Source organism: Photinus pyralis, unplaced genomic scaffold (genome assembly GCF_008802855.1).
Source record: "Photinus pyralis isolate 1611_PpyrPB1 unplaced genomic scaffold, Ppyr1.3 Ppyr1.4_LG6, whole genome shotgun sequence".
Lineage (NCBI taxonomy): Eukaryota > Metazoa > Arthropoda > Insecta > Coleoptera > Lampyridae > Photinus > Photinus pyralis.
The window spans coordinates 19,830,824-19,847,947 of record NW_022170663.1 but is presented as its reverse complement, the minus strand read 5'-3'; the positions used below and the strand labels follow the sequence as shown (position 1 = coordinate 19,847,947).

Below are 17,124 nucleotides of genomic sequence, written 5' to 3'. Positions count from 1 at the left end.
TTACAAGTATATAATGAGTACATAAGGGGACCCACAATAGAACCTTGTGGTACGCCTCTTAATACTGGTTTTGTAGTGGAGATATTAGATAGATATTTGACCACCTGTAATCTATTCAAGAGATAGTGTTTTATCAAATCTATAGCAGTGGCTTGGAACCCTAAATAGTGCAAGATAGATAAGAGCAATGAGTGATCTATTGTGTCGAATGCTTTAGAATAATCCAACAACACCAACACCGTGAGCTTGTTATTAAAGAATATAATTAAAATATATAAAGAATATAATTTCTAACACGAAAAAACACAGTAGACATATTAAAAACTGTACAAGAAAATGCTATAATTTTCTATTCAATTTCTGATATTAAGATGCAAGAATATGCATATTGCCATACTACAAAGGCGCAAAAGGGTCATACTTGTTCCTTTTTCCGATAAGGCTGTGTGATTTGGTTTCTTTGTAAAGGCACAATTAATTACAGCATAATTAAATTTCAGGTTTTAAACGCGAAATTAATTGTCATACTTAATTTTGTGAATAGAAGCGAATTAATTCCGCGTTTGTAGTTACGAAATTACATAGATCAGAACTAATTCGTGTTTGCAAACGTGGAATTAATTGTCATAGGTAATAATTAACGCTTGGGGGCTAATTCCGTATTTACGCGTGCATAGTTAATTCAGCATGTGTGAGTCGTGAGTTTTGAAGTACGCAACTGATTATAACGTAATTAATTCCGTATTTGAAAACAGGGAATTAATTCCGATATAATTAATTTCGGGTTTGCAAGCACAAAATTAATTATGACGCAATAAATTCCACGTTTACAAACCGCTCTTAAGTGCTTGACGTTCAAAGATACCAATTCATATCTCTTTATCGGAACAAGGAACCAGTATGCCCCTTCTGTGGCGTTGTACTTTTGCGATTGTTACATTGTTCACGATCATCTTGCCCGTCATTTGTTTATCTTCAAGCATTGGTTCATTATGTGTAATCTTTCCGTAAAATTTTTCATTTTCTAAAAGTTTGTGCGATTGATCCCTTGCTTGATACGTCTTAGATTTTTACAACCACTAGTTTTCAGTTTTTCAATTACATTATGACCTCTACGTTCCTCTGCTAGTTTCCATTCACATTGGAAGATTTGTAGCCAATACCCATCCACGACTCTATTCTGACAAGCTTAAACTGCATTTGAATATAATAGAACCTAAATTTAATTACGTTATTTATTTATTTATCGTTAATTAACAATTAATTTATAACTGTCCTCAAATAGTTTGATTTATAACAGATAATTATTATTTATCTCTCACTCATATCATGTAGATTTATAACAAATGAGCGTAACATCCCTACGCATCAATTCGACGTCGATGTTGCAACTTCTATTAAACACTCTTCAGTTTGCAATGTGCAAACGGAAAGTTTGTAGAAAAGATCCTGTAATACTCTCGAAGAATCTGGAAGGCGTATCATATTTTAAGGAAAATATGCGTTGCATCTGCTTTCACGCGACTAATCTTTATCGATTTGATGGCGCCCCGATACATGGGATACTAGTTACAATAGTCTTTTTCACAAAAAAGTGATGCGTATTTTCTTCATTTTTTGTGCTGACTGATGTGCTTCCGTGACTAAGTGCTCTCGAAAATTTTAGCTTTAAGTTATTAACCGTAAAAATAGATCGATGATTTCGAGTAGATACCTAAATTGTGCCACGAATTGGAATTAGGGACCATTCAAATGAAAACATGCTAATGTCACGGGATCCATTTTAAATTAGCACCTTTTAAATGACACGAGCAAAACCGTATTCGGTGCCCCCTACCTTTTAGCGACTGACGGTAATAACGGAGTATTAAACTCTGCAGCGGAGTATCTCAAAGTTGTTCCTTAATAATCGATTCACTATTTCGCATTACCATCAAATATCAAGCTTAAAATTCAGAATTTCGCTTTAGGAGGGAGGAAGTATAAAAACAGAGGGGCTGCGTAAGTTAGTTCTTACTCTTCATTTATAATTCAGGACGGCCCTACTTGTTAGAGTTTCGCCCCCTCGCCCATTCCGCTCTCGTTTCCGGTACAACACTAGCACTTCCGGCCAGCTTTTATTAAGTGACGGGTTATGCGCGCTAATTGATATCAAATTCGTTTCGCGTAATTGAAATTTCTTGTAATATATGCGAGTTTTCTCGATTTTGATTCGGTAGTAATTCGTACCCGAACGAAGAGAGGAATTTGTAAAAGGGAAAATCGAAAATGACACTGTGATGAGGGATAGTTTCGAAAAACATTGAATTTGTCCAAAATCAATAATTCATAGCGTGTTTGCATGAAGCGCGCCACAATTACAATAAACCAAACATTAGGGCCATGTGATTAAAAATACCTACGATTTAAATTGCATCAGAACCATTGATCCAGATGATACTGTGAAAGCATGTCATAAAGACATTTTGATAAAGACAACTTGACCACATCGCATTTATATTATGAAAAATAATTTAACCTAAGAATCACACTTTAGCTGAAAACAGCAATACAACAGTAGTGGTAGACCCCGATTCTACCCTTGCAACCTGAAAACACTCAACATTTCCTTTTTACAAAGAAATGCTAAGATCATCCCCAATATATCTTTCTGCGTTCGGCCATAAATCTCCTCTGCACCTTAGTTTGAAATAACTGGGTCAATAATAATATCTTTGATTTGAAACGTGCTTTTGGCAAAACTGCACAATTAAATGTAATATTCTCTCTTATTTTACTGCCTGTAACTCAAACAAAGATCGTTACTTGTTGAAAAAGTAATTATCAAATCCAGTCACTTTCCTGAAGCAAGCCTTTATACTCGGGCTGATTATTTCGCACCTAGACCTCTGCGCTCATTTTTTTTGCTGAATCGTTAAACTTTAAGTTTTCGTTAGGTAAACGCTTAAACGAATGTATCGAAACTAATTATTGTAACGGAAATGCTGCAGACATGACGTCGCCTTTGGCACTCTGGAATTTTCTACGCGTATTCGAGAATGTACTGGACTTACATTGCTTGCGTGTATAAATGGTTGCGGACCGAACATCGCGGCAGTCTACTATCGAACGAGATCGAGTACGGACGAAACATAGAGCGCGAAAAGCAGATATAAATTTCGAAGTGTGTGATATAAATAATCGATATAAATTGTACGGATTTTATAGTGTTTTAGTTTTGTTTAATAAATATTGATATAAATCGAACCCGAAATTATAATTCACGTTACATTATTAAATAGAAGACGCCCGTTTTGGACAATATTGTTATCTGAATCAATAATAAAAAATAAATAAATAAATTTCCAAATGACAAATTCAATCACACCATCGGGCTAAAGTGGCGGAAATCGACGGCAGTCTGGATGTGATATCGGCGGAACGAACGGACGGACGAACTCGAGCGCCACCAGAAGTCATGAAGCCTTGCTTCTGGCCAAGGCGGTTTCGGAACGGCCTCGAAGGTTTGGCACAATCGATAGCCACAGACAATCAGTTGAAGAATTAGGCAGGCGGTTACATCCAGGAAAGCAACTAAAACAGCATTATGGTACACGGAAACGGTAGCGATTACCCTAACGGGGACGCAAGCGACAAAGAATAAATTAATTAGCTGTTGCTACGGAAAATCAAACGGGAACAGCCTAGGGAACAGCAAAACAATGCCTCCCTTATAATTAAGGGAAGAAAAATAGCAAACGCTTACCTTTAATTTTATCGTGACGGATAAAATAACAAAACGTACGCGAGTACAGCAAACAATTGCCAAAAAGTGATCTTACGTTTTCGTTAAAACACCAAAGGCAAAAAGATACATCTCACGACTGGCTCGGATGCGATTGACAGCAACTCATTTCATTACCGGATTAAAATTTCCAAATTCCCATTATTACCTGAAATTTCGGGTCAATCGCAAATGAAATAAGCTTCACAACCTTGCAGCTTTAATTCTCGTTTTATTTTAAATTAACATAGGAAACCAAAATTCTCTAATAATTACTTAACGGGGCTGAAATTCTAAATTCCCTTGCTTCCCCATGCCGACGACTGTCGGCAACTGGTTTGCTTATCGGTGGCTAAGACGGCGCTAGAAATTAAAGCTGAACTTCTACATTGTGTCCCCAACTCCTAAAAGAAATAAATAGTTCCGGAACAACACTTTTAGTAACAAAGCGCCTCTAGATACCGGGTGTTCGATAAATCTGGTAGTGGCCATCTATGTACGGTGTGTTCATAAATTCCGGTATAAGCAAATGAGTGCCTCCATATTAATAACAAAATACCTATGTCAATTCTATTTAAAAATCTAGTAATAAAGTGAACAGTTAATTAAGTGACCACCTTTTATCTAACTTGCAATATTTTAAACCCAGCTGACGGATTTCCCTTATTGACTGTTAGATGCAAAGTTTCAATTGCTTCTACTAGATAGATCCAAAGCTGTGTGCAATGGCATGCGTTCACTACGCTATCCCTCGTAGACATTCGGCCCCTGGCGCAATGAAAAATCTCAATGTTGACTTTACATTTCTCAATTTGAGAAACTCGGTGGCCGAAAATTCCAAACAATTTTTTAACACAAATTTTGATTCACACCTGAAATAATTCTTGGGTACAAACAGAAAAATCTGACATGAAAACTCTATGCGGGTCGCACAATGGGTTCGATTAAACACAGTTAATTAATGGACACAGACAAGAATTTATGCCGGAAAGCAGGGGGAAAATCTCTGAAAGAAAGAAAAACTTGTTTGGTCATATTACCCCGCACGCAGGCGGTCGACAGATAAAATAAGAAATCTCAAAATCATTCTTAATAATCCAAATAAGGTATAAGGTTTTCGATATTAGGCGCACACAAATGCTGGCAGCTTCAAAACTTCTCTTTGTTTTATAACACAGAATTAGATGACAAACAAAACTGACTTGATGAATATGATGACACCATCGAAAAACCAGCATCAGCTTCGTTTTCTCGTTATTTCCAGTATTTAAGGGAACACCACCGAATTTTCAAATAAATCGCCAATCACGACGGAACGCGACCTTCTTCAATATGAACCGCGCAATTCTTCGAACCACCTGCGTCCTCGTTATCAGCACCGGATGTGCGTTTCCTTGAAATTAGTTAACTTTGACTCCTTATCGCATACGAATAAATTACATTTTATAAAGTACGCAAACTTGACCAGATGTGTCTTACTTCTAACTCCTTATCTAAATTGAATAATTTACAAAAGCGATAAAATTAAAACGAAAAGTTACTATAAAGAAAAACAAATACGGAATTACAAATTCAATTACAACAACTTTGTGTTTATTCGTAAATAACCGACCAGATTTGCTTACTAAATTTATTTTTTGTGTTTAGACCGAAATAACATCTACACGACATTTACGAGTTTTCCATTGCTACAAAATTGACGTGAGAGCAATTTTTTAACCGAACACAAAAATCCAAAAAATGTAGTTACCCTATTTTTGCAGTAAACTAACGGACCCATCCAACTATATCCCAGTGTTCTGTTTTCAAGATCACTGGGTTCAATTTCGGGCTTCTTCAAAATTCCGCTATCATTATTTCGCAATTAGTTTCCTCTTTCGCAATTCATCCTTTAAATCACTTTGATCGCACGTAAGTCCTTACTTACATTGAAAGTCACGAAGAAGCTGTTCGCGCGTGGTTCACCACAAAAAGGTCTGACACAATTACTCACGTAATTTTTCTACAATCCAAAACGATCCCCAGTAATTTATAGGATGATGGATTTAACTTCTCGCGATACCGACGCAACCGTTCTAAGGACCCTTGACACGAACGCTTAAACCGAAGTTTCTTTCTTTCGCTTCAACGCGACCTCTTTCGTAGCTTAGGCTTAATCTTTCACTAACTATGTAACCATCCCGCGCAAACTTACGAATGCTATCGCGACTTGACGCGTATTTCCCTACGGCTTACCACCTACGACCAATTTCGCACGATTCAAAATTTCCATTCACATCCATTCTGGGACGTACAACCTTCTCTACCAATAGAACTCATTTTTGCTAGGAAAATCGAATCCCTAGACACCGAATTGACGTATACAAAGCTGCTGCACGTTCACTGAGAATTCCCACTCAAGTTGCTTGATAATGAGCGGATCTTGCTCAGCAGGATCGTCACGTAATTCTAATTAATTTCGCTATCTCTCGCCACTTCCTAGCGCCGCTAGCATTTCACTCGACAGGACTGTACTCAGACACCATTCGCTCAAAAAACTCAAAATTTCGGAAGGGTATTTCGGGCCAACTTCACACACATTTCCACTTCTTATTTAATGCACCCTGTGAAACATGTCAATTCTTTTTTTATTTTCATTGTTCTTGGCACATTTTCACAAAATTAAAAAATGGGTTATTTTATCACTTTTTTCGTGTGCCCGTCTCCACAGCAGTGTTCCTGCAAGATCTTTATTTTATGAGGTATTGCTTTTTTCGCAAAGTAATTCGTTATAATTTTCAACTTTTTGCAGTTTATTATAAATCCTATACGCTTGTTTCATTTTAATCCTTGATTAGCCAAAACTCAATTATGAAGCGTTCAGCTTATGGAAATTAGAAAATAGCATAAATTCTCACTATTAGATAACTTAACAAAAACAAGATATATCCAATTATTCATAAAATGACCATAAAAAAGCAAACTCTGGCTAAAACAGCACAAAATATAGATCATAATCGGAGATCTTATCCTTACTTAACTGTAGCGTATGTTACTTGTACATTTATAATGATAAATAATTATTAAGATATTCCAATTGATAAACTAAATACTCGTTTTGTTTTCCAGTTATACGAAGGAATGAATAAGGTATGTACTTACAGTATTGTAGAAATTGCGCCACGAAACTGACGTTTTTTATACACTGTGTCTAACGTTAACGGCCAAATGATTAATTTCGTGGTGCAATCTTTATACGCTTTGTAGGCTTGTGCAGTAGTAGGGTCCAGCATTGTAATAGAATGTCTAGGTTATTCACTAAGCACCACTTCCTATGAGAAATAGTGTTTATAGAATTTTCTGCACCTTAACAAGATGTCAGATTGTGGCATTCAAAACGGTGATGACTTATTGATGTAACCAACGTGTATGGACGGGCGATGCATTCCCACATTAACTACACTAATCTGTACGGTGGTGGTTACATGTTTCTTCTCAATAATTTCAACATGCAAAACTCAGACGCATATGCTACACATACTTGTTCGCGTACTAAAAGTGAAAACTAGAATTCATGTTTATTGGGCCTGAGATAATTTAGTGATAACCTACTAAAAAGCTTTTATTGGTTAGTGCTGATCATCACCCTTGAGCTTCCAAATGACCGTCATTGCCCACAAAATGGCTTTAAGAGTAATAAAATTGAGTACTTACCACAGCGCTTTACCAAAATGGCTATAAACGGTTCTTAAAAATAATTGAAAAGTTTAAATGGAAGCGAGACTTTGTAAACAGATATTTAATTAAGTTTTCTGTTCCACAATTTGGGGCGTCGGTTCTAATATATATCACTCCCTAAGGCGGCACTTTACAGAAATGACTAAACAGTTTGTTAATATAATACTCGTAACTTAGCCGAATGGGGTAATTTATAAACGGAGAAAAGACGAATGGGGACCTAACCTCTAAATGAGTTGCTAGCCATGATAAATTTACACGGTCTCCCCCACAAACGGGAAACAACAATGAAATTAAGGAGATTATCACTTGTCTTTTCAACTGTAACTCTTCATCTACACGAGCGCCGCATTTTCGCAAACACTACTTTAGAATTCATCCGTTTTAACATTTGAAATGTGTATCGCATCGGTGCGATACGTAACATGTAAACTGTCAGGAAAATGACGTGAAGCTTACCCACCTACACGGTCCAAACTCGAGAGCGCTTTGCCTCGAGCTGTTCTGTCAAGTATTTGCACAGCCCATTCGAGCCTATCTTAAAACTGTCGTTATACTGCGCTGTTTCTCTATATGTCACAACTTTAATTCTTTTTTTCTGTGGAAGGTCAGTAAATAGGAGTCGACTACCTGTACACTTAGTAAGGTTGACGTTTATAAATGTCGTGCTGTATTATATCGCCCTCGAGGTATATGAAATTACAGAAATGCTAGTTTTGATAAAATGATCTTTTACTTGTTAGCGAAAAAGTACTGTTGCTTCAAATTAGTTTCTTCTTACAGATTCACATGTATAATAGAGATCAGGTGAGTGTTTTCAATTTTTCTCTTTTGCTATTTTGTTACCCTTTCCATGCAGTTCTTGCCTTCATTTCGCTTATCACCACTATAGTATTGTAGGCGCTATTTCTTAGATTTACAGTTTCATTCCGAGAGCCAAGGGTTCATAATAAACAGAAAAGCATGCCCCGACGAACAATCCCTTTGCAACAGAACCTTGGGGATTAGCCGACCGTTGTCGTACTAAGTGCAAGATGCATCCACACCTCGATTTGTATGTGCTTGCTTCACAGGTTTGCTTTGATGAGACCAACTCGGAGCAAGTAACCCCTTATTTATGAAATATCTTGCTTGAAGGTGAAATGTCCGTTACTAAAAAAGATGTTTTAGTTCGTTTTACTACCTTTGCCTGTTCCTATACTTTCGGTGCGATACCCCGTACCCCTAACACTTTGTTGGCGGTTTGGATGCGTGACACTCAATACAGTTTGGGCCGTTTTCTAAGTTTCTCTAGGCGTTTTCACCTCCGAACTTTTCAAGGTAATAGCGGTCATCGTATGAGTTAAAGATGGGAGTTCTAAGCGGCCTTGAGTTGCTTTTGAAACTTGAATATCTCTCGAATTCAACTGGTGGAAGTGACTTTGTGAGCAAATTTATAATCGATATAGGCTGAAATACACTAATTGTCTCATTTCATTTGCATTAAAAAAATCTGCCGGTTCCCACATATCAAAGTCAATTAATTTTTGACTCTTTTTAGAGAATGATCTTAAAAGTAATATCCAAACAGATGCTTTAACTTGAAAGAAATTTAATAGATTTAAAGTAAACTTTCTGTGTTGTACGTTGTACTGTATTGAGCTTTTCATAGAAACATCGAACGAATATTTTGATATGCAAAGACAAAAGTTATACGAATTGAAACGAAAAGAAAGTAGGGGTTACTTACATAACATACATTACCTTTGTGATCTACGCATACTACTCAAAATAAAACCTTTGATCTCTAATTGATGGGGGATGTATGGTATAAAAGCTTCTTATAATATGATGTATATAATTATATCTTTTCCGATTTAAGGAATACGTTATAGACGCAACATTTCTAAAAACTGCCAATCAATAGCGGTCTATTAGCGTTTTTTGTACAGAATCGCTTATTGTAACGGACAATGGCTATTGAAATCAATTATTTCGTTAGTTGTGAAGGACGTAACGACGTATAAGTTTTCGAAATTGTGGTAAAATGTGCAAGAAAGACGAATACATTGGCCTCCGTCGCGTCGCTAGGTGACATTTGTTAAGACGCAGACTACTTTCAAAAGACAAAATCGCGTCTGAGGGGCGCCTAATTTTATGCATCTAAAATAACTTTTTAAAACAAATAAACATCTGGCTGTCATAGTAATTAATTTGAATATTGTTGCTTTGGATTAACAGAAAAGAAATATTTTACGCTCCTTAAACTGTTTCCGGCACTATATCAATTGACACCATCAACTTTTTCTTCAGTTACGGAACCCAAAGCACTAATATTCAAATTAATTAATGTGACAACCAGATCTTTTATTTGTTTTATGAAGTTATTTTGGCTGCATAAAATTAGGCGCCCTTCAGAAGATATTTTGTCATTTAAACGTAGACATAGGGAAAAACAGTACACATAAATCACTATGTCTACTTCATAATGAATAGCACTGTATATTTGTATACAGGGTGATTCCTATAGTACCTGCCACCGTTCGGGAGCGTATAGGGGGTGCCTAGGGGAGTATTTTGATATAGGACACTTGGGGTCGGAAATCTAAAATAAGGGCGCCAGAACCAAATTTATCTTCTGGAATTTCACGCCTGTATGTAGGCAACCCAACCGACCGACGTTTCGCCCGGAGCGATGCAGAGCGAGTTAGCGCGAGGAAGCGACATGGGAGGGAAGGAGGGAAAACGACAGTCAAAAGCAATAACGTTTACAAGTGTTCAACGTGGCCACCGTTGTTCTCAATGCACTTCCTACATATAGCCAACTATTATTATACTATTGCCATAGTGTTTATTCACTTGATACGCGTCGTTGCAGACGGGATTTCGTGGGTTTAAACAAAATTCTGATCAAGTGTCAGCCACACATCGCCGGCTGAGATCGCTCCGTGTGCACCGCCGGCCGGTTGGGTTGCCTACCTACAGGCGCGAAATTCCAGAAGGTAAATTTGGCTCTGGCACCCTTCTTTTAGATTTCCGACCCCAAGTGTCCTATATCAAAATACTCCCCTACGCACCACCTACACGCTCCCAAACGGTGGCAGGTACTATAGGAATCACCCTGTATATAGCAGGATTTACCCTAGTTTACGCGCACGTCATCAGTGTACTATGAGGTCATCACTAAGTATGTTTACATAGCATCATACAATCAATCGAAGAGAATACGTATGTAGGCAGCCATGCAGACAGGGTTGTATTGTGGGTAGGATACTCATTACATCAACGACTACTAGTGATCAATTAATTGATACTTGATACTTATGCCTGGCGTCGCCGCCTCTCCCAGGATTTAGTCAACTGCCGTGGGGATGCGTCCCTGGTAGGCACTATCAGAGGCGTTTCACCACTACTTTTGTTGGCATCATGCTGGGCCGCGACATATGTCAAATAATGTGGTGGATTTTGTGGATTGGGTGGATTTTGTGGATTGGGTGGTGGTGTGGGGGGGGGGGCACAGCTTCGCCACTGGTATATCTGCCTTAGAGGAAACTCTGCTTTCTGGTGATACCTTCTACTCCGGGCATTCATTGGTTTCCGATGTTCCTATCCTTTGGTCTCGCTCCCCCTTCCATGTTTTCCCCCGTGTTCCTCTCCTTTTTATTGCTGTCCTCTCCCTGCGTTACTTTCTGTCCCCTCTTCCTCCTTCTCTTGCTACTGCTTTCTTGTGAGGTTGCTGTTTTCCATCAGTATCCTGAGTGCCTTCCGCTCCGCCCTCAATGTTCGTTTGTGGCTCCTTGTTAGAACTGAAGTGGCTAACTTAACTCCGTATAGGATTGTCGGTGCTATGATCGTTTTGTAAATTATCATTTTCAAGCGGTCCGGTATTTTCTTCTCTCGTATGAAGTTCCGAATTTCATGTGTGATTCTGAATGTGTTGGTTATTCTGTCTTATTGTGCCTACTGAATGTTGCTGCTTATGTATACGCTCCCAGATATTTAATCTTGTGCTTCATGGTTAGCTCCTTCCCGACTATTGCGATCTTCTCTCCTTCTTTGTACTGGGTGTTGCTTCTTGGGTCTTTTATCATCATGTAGCTCTTTTCATTGTTTATTTGTAGCTCTACCATTTCCAGCAGGCTTAGATGAAGTCCTCAATGTCTTATAAATTATCCACGATTACGAGTAGGTCGTCCGCGTACGCCAGTAATTTCGGTAGTTGTAATTGGCCGCCTGTGCTGAAGTTCCTCACCACCATCCTTGTTTGTTCTATAGCGTGATCAAGTGCTATCGCCAAGAGTCTTGGGGAAAGCGAAAAATGAACATCCTTGTTTGATTCCCCTGGTTTTTTTTTGGTGCTCGGTCTTCTTCCCAAACCATTGTGTACTAGTATACTCCCTTAGGCGTTTATGATTCTGATGATTAGGAATTTGAGCAGTCCCAGCATCGCCCACGCTTTCATTGGTATATATCTTCTGTTTCCCCCTTATTTCCTCCCTCTGTTTTTTTATGTGCGCATTCCTCTCCATTGGTCTGAGCTTGGCGATGTTTTCCACGAATTCGTCGAATTCCTTGATTTGCTCAAAGGCTCTGTTTTTCTCCTCCTTGGCTTCCCTTACCTCCTCCTTTGTTTCAGGTTTGTGTGGGTTTTTCCAAACCTTTTGATTGCTCTGCTGTGATTATCCATGGCTCGCTTCCTGTTCTGTGACATAGGCGTCCAAGATGCTTGCTTCTGATCTCTATCTGCTCCTTTCTGTATTCCTCCCTTTTCATCCCACCCACTCCTCTCCCCCTTCCCCCTCTTTACTTTCCCCTTTACAATTTTGTGGTTCGATCCTACTGAGTTTGCCCATATGCCTACTGTGTTCGTGATGTTTATTTCCTTTGATTTCGTCATTATGTGGTCAATCTGCGATTCAGAGTTTCCCCTCCGCCATGTTGTCAGTACCGTTAGGACTTGCTGAATATGTTTTCCAATCTCAGTTCATGTAGGTGTACCATGTTCCTAACCTCACTTCTGTTCCCGTTGTCATACTCGTGCTTGATAGCTTTGCTATACTATGTTCCTCTTTTTCTCTTTCGTCCAGTCTGCCTAGTTGCGCATTGAAGTCGCCTAGTACGATACCCGGATTCTTTCCGCACTTTTGTTTCACTTAGCTGTCTGAGTTCCGCCAGCCGTCTTTTGTCCGAGGGAATGTGGCATCCAATGCTTGTTAGTCTTCCTATGTTCGTCTTGATTCGGGCCATCGATATACTCTCGCTTTTTTCTTCAAATTTCTCCACGGATGCATTTTAAAGAACCGCGCATCCCTTAATATCTCCCTTATTTACAGGCCGATTCGTATCAAATTTTAACTGTAGCTGCGGCCGGTCGGGGGCTCGAAACGGGATTTTTACATTTTTTCATGCCTCATCATTTCCGAGTTATCGATGCATCTCTGTTGTCTTTCGACCTACAGCCTCGATACTTCGGAATCACGCGTTTTGTGACATTTCAAGACGATCTACACAAAAACAGTAGTTCCATTTTTGATAAAACACTTAAACCGCTATATCTCGAGAACGGAACGTCGTAGGTATGGGTTTATAGGTGTCTTTAGAAAGGTCTCGACCTAACCTAACTGTTGGGAGGTAGAAGCTAAGAAAGGCGGGATCGAATGCACCGAGTCCCCAAACCTCCGAATACCAAATTTGGACGAGATCGGACGGTAAACAACGGAGATATAGCGACTTGTAATTTGACACCACCGAAAACACTTAAAACGGGATATCTCGAGAACGGTGCGTCGTAGATGGATGTTTCTGGGTATCTTTGGAGAGCTCTCGACATAACCTAAGCGACGCGAGAGTCGCAATTTCGGAACAAAGATAAAAGCTCCGGGAATGGGAGGATGAAGAGGAGCTCACCAATATATTGGTCCTTTTTGAGCCGAATCAAATATTTTCGCTTTTTGCCTTTTAGAATACGACACACAAATGTGTGTGCCGATTTCGGCGGGGGATACCAAAACGGCGTTGCACACGAAACGCCGTGATCGGTGAGGGCGAGCGCAGCGAGCTCCATTCCGATCTAGTTTATTGTAATTAAATATGAAATCAAAAAATAAACTCCCCAAGGGGATATCGCGTAACATTACATTACACATACAAAACTGAATAACTTGAATGGACAATTTGAATCTTATTCCGATTTAACAGATCGATTCTACTGACTACTTGACTTAGGAACTCAAGTTTCCACAAAAAAATTAAATTCCGGCAACAATTCGCACGTGTATGCCAAATACAAGCAAACTTAAAAGGGCAACGCTTGCCTTGCTTTAAATTGATTCCTTCCAGAGGTGTGAGCTCAGATTCCGGATTTTCCCATAAATCTGAAAACAAAACAAAAACTGCAGAGCTCGGAATACCCTGAAATGACAATGCCAGAACCAGAAGGGCTTCGATTACTTGTAGTATGCTCGATTACAAGTACGATCATTAAACGTCAAACCCGCTTCAGAAGGAAGGGCAGACTACCATCGCATCCGCGCACCAACCTCGCATAAATAATAAGTAAGTCTTTACTGAAATTAACAAATAAATTGAATGCGATATATTATGTTCCTAATGGGCAAACTACGGTGCAATCATTACGTGCCACATTTACGGAAGTGTTGTCGTGGTTGTCAGTGGAATCATTGATTTCAAAGCTGTTGCATGATCTCGTGATTCATAAAATGGCTGCGCGTATCAGTAGGCGTTGGCTCATCTGTCAGCAAGCGTTGGCACTTGCAGGTAAACTAGTCAAGGTCAGCAGGTTCCCCAAATTCATAGGTAGTCTATTAAACTGGTAACGTAAATATATCCTCCTTGTATCTGAGTTAAGGGTTGAAATTCCATGTAGAAATAGACGCGGAATCCCCAATTAACCGAATTTAATCGCTAAATAATTAATACATATGGGTGGCGGCAATTATAATCCCATGCGTTCTCACTAATGCTTCAGTTGTTTAATGAAGTGAACTCTACCACGTCTGGTGAACGAAAGAGAGAAATGAAATCGACAAGGACAATTCGCAGCGCAGCGCCGGGGTCGTAGGAAACTACGCGTTTGAAAATTCCCAGGTTACAACTGATACGAGGATCATTCAACAAAATATACATAAACATACAAGTGTTGGAATTTAAGAACATAACAGACAGATCGTATGATACCAGAATAAACGGTGAGCCAGGATTAAACTCTAATATCCGGTTGTCAACTATACCCTATTCACTTTAAGAAAGTAGCGGTAAAAAAAACATAGGGAAGCTTTGATCTTTACTGTGATTGGTTGAAACACAAGTCAGTATTTTTCTGTGTCTTCTTATCTTTAAACACAGGGTCATCTAAGTACCTTCTTATAAGTTATAACGAATGTAGTATAGGATTTAACGACTGATGAATTTTTCCACTAACAAGTAAAGAAGAAGCGAAAGGATATTACGCTCAAAGTGCATTTAAGTATTATTGGAATTCCTCAACCAGGGATACCAACATATTACTATATGCATGACGGGCTAGTACGATGACGGATCAAGGGGTTTCTACCTAATGACGAAATTGTTATTAAAAACCTGGGGATCGGTGTCCCACGTTGCACGTGGCTGCCTACAAATCACATTTCTTAATAAATATTTCTGTTATGATCAATTGAAATTTTATCGGTACCTAAACTTTTTTTCGAATTTTGTGAATATACACATCCTATCGGCTGATTTGCTACTTTTACTGTTGAATTGTTGAACTTTTTAGAATACTTACCTACCTATATTTGATTATATGTAGTACTAATCATATTTATATTTTTTTATTATACTAACATCTCGTTATCCCCGACAATGAACGAATTTTTAACAAAACTGCATTACCTCCGATTATTTTAAGGGTCATGTTTTATCAATATGTAGATCTGATTATTTCTAACATATTTCATCAGAACGCTACTCTTGTTATCTGCAACAATATAGCCGCTACAGTGCGTTCTCTATAAGTACATATTACTTCCAGTTTATCACCTCCGGATTTCCGGGCAGGCAAGTGGGCGGCCAGGTGGGGCTGAGCCCCACTTACAGCATGGTCTGGTCCCATTTATAATATATTTATTGTAAAGGGGGGGGGGGGTCTATTTATATATCAACAAGGGAAATCGGTAATTAAATTGGAGCTAATTGTTGGTCAGAACTCATTATTAAGATGCGACAAATCTACTGTAAACTCACCTTTCATTAGAAACGTCCCTCTGTAATCTACGCGTAAGGGGTTGGCATGGCAGCATTCAGTCTGACTGGTCGTCTTCCGCACCAAAGGGTCATGTAAACAAACATCGCGACTGCTTAACCGCGATCCTCGCTAATCAATTAGGTAACTCACCGGGGGGCGTTAGCCCCGAACTGTCACTAAGCTCTCCTGGAACTTCCGAACACTCCTGTTGGTGATTGGGGTTGAATGCGTCGTTGGAGATGGCTTCCTGAAGGGTTAAGATGGAGCTCATACCTATTTGGGAAAGGGTTACGCCGCGCGCACGTGTATTATTTAGGATACACATCCCGCCTTGGCCCTCTGACTAGGACCCTCGGCCAATAGATCAGTAACGTCGATCTATGTCACTCATTGCCCTACCTGGGAACGACATCCAGGTCGAGTTCACCCCCGAACTGTTTGTGTTAACAATGAGGCCTTTATGTTTCGTATTGGGTCGACACCATGATCTACTCGAGCGAGTAGATCACTCAGCGGTATAATCAACGGGAGCTACCCGCGGGACCGCGTCATAGGCACATGCACATAATGCACTCTAAAAGCCTAGGAATATATCCGGATATCTGCCAGGGGTTTTACCATAGCCCAACAACAATGCACGACCAGCACGATGGCCTGCACAATACACTCACCACCTACACGTGGGAGACACTCACCACCTACACGTGGGAGACACTCACCACCTACGCGTGGGAGACACTCACAATAAAGAGCTATTACACCAAACTCACTAACGTCCGATGCTCTACCTAGCATCCCTTATACGATCGTGACCAGAGCGCGTACGCAACTTAACTGCCTTAACAGTTAACACGATCCCTTAAGACCCTTGCACCCATATGTGCAGAATCGCGCATACTTGACCAGTCAGCTTGCCACATTTATCAAATAGGGGTTGCGTTGACATTTTACTTTTTCGTTATCAAGGACTACCCTAAAATATGGTTCTTACATTATATAAGATTATTTTTAGGTTTACCAAAGAAAATCTATCAGGGGGGTATTTTAACTCGCTATGGTCCACTGCCATTGGCGGTCCTATCAGTAGAAAGGAAGAAGTTCGTCGAGTCTATCCCGAATTTTGGCAACAGCCATTAGCGTCTTTTGCGACCTCAAAAATAAAAGAATGAATTTTATGTACAAAAAATAGTAGGTAAGATTTTACTTGTGCCCATCACCATCGAACCCACAAGCCGCCACTGAGTATTATAAGTTATAACAGACATTAATATCAAAATCGACGAAAATAAAAAAATAATTGTGCGAAAAAGTATCAAGTAGTTGCACACTTTGCTTTGGATCAGTCTTTTGGACCAAAGAAAGCTTGTAAATGAATTGAACTATACTTATTTGTATGTGATTGGCACATTTTATCGCACGA

General features: G+C 39.3%; 1 protein-coding gene across 4 annotated transcripts in view; it reads left to right on the top strand.

The window, feature by feature from the left end:
* Positions 1 to 17,124, top strand: part of LOC116173114 (inhibitory POU protein) — an 88,082-nt gene that overhangs the window by 48,073 nt on the left and 22,885 nt on the right. Inside the window, exons 3-4 of one of the 4 annotated variants that reach the window (XM_031490397.1) lie at positions 6,872 to 6,892; positions 8,264 to 8,287. The exons of 1 other annotated variant lie outside the window; for it this stretch is intronic. In XM_031490397.1, the coding sequence (XP_031346257.1) occupies positions 6,872 to 6,892; positions 8,264 to 8,287 (45 nt within the window). The remainder of the gene's footprint in view (positions 1 to 6,871; positions 6,893 to 8,263; positions 8,288 to 17,124) is intronic. 2 more of the 4 variants (XM_031490398.1, XM_031490399.1) reach the window with 2 other exon arrangements.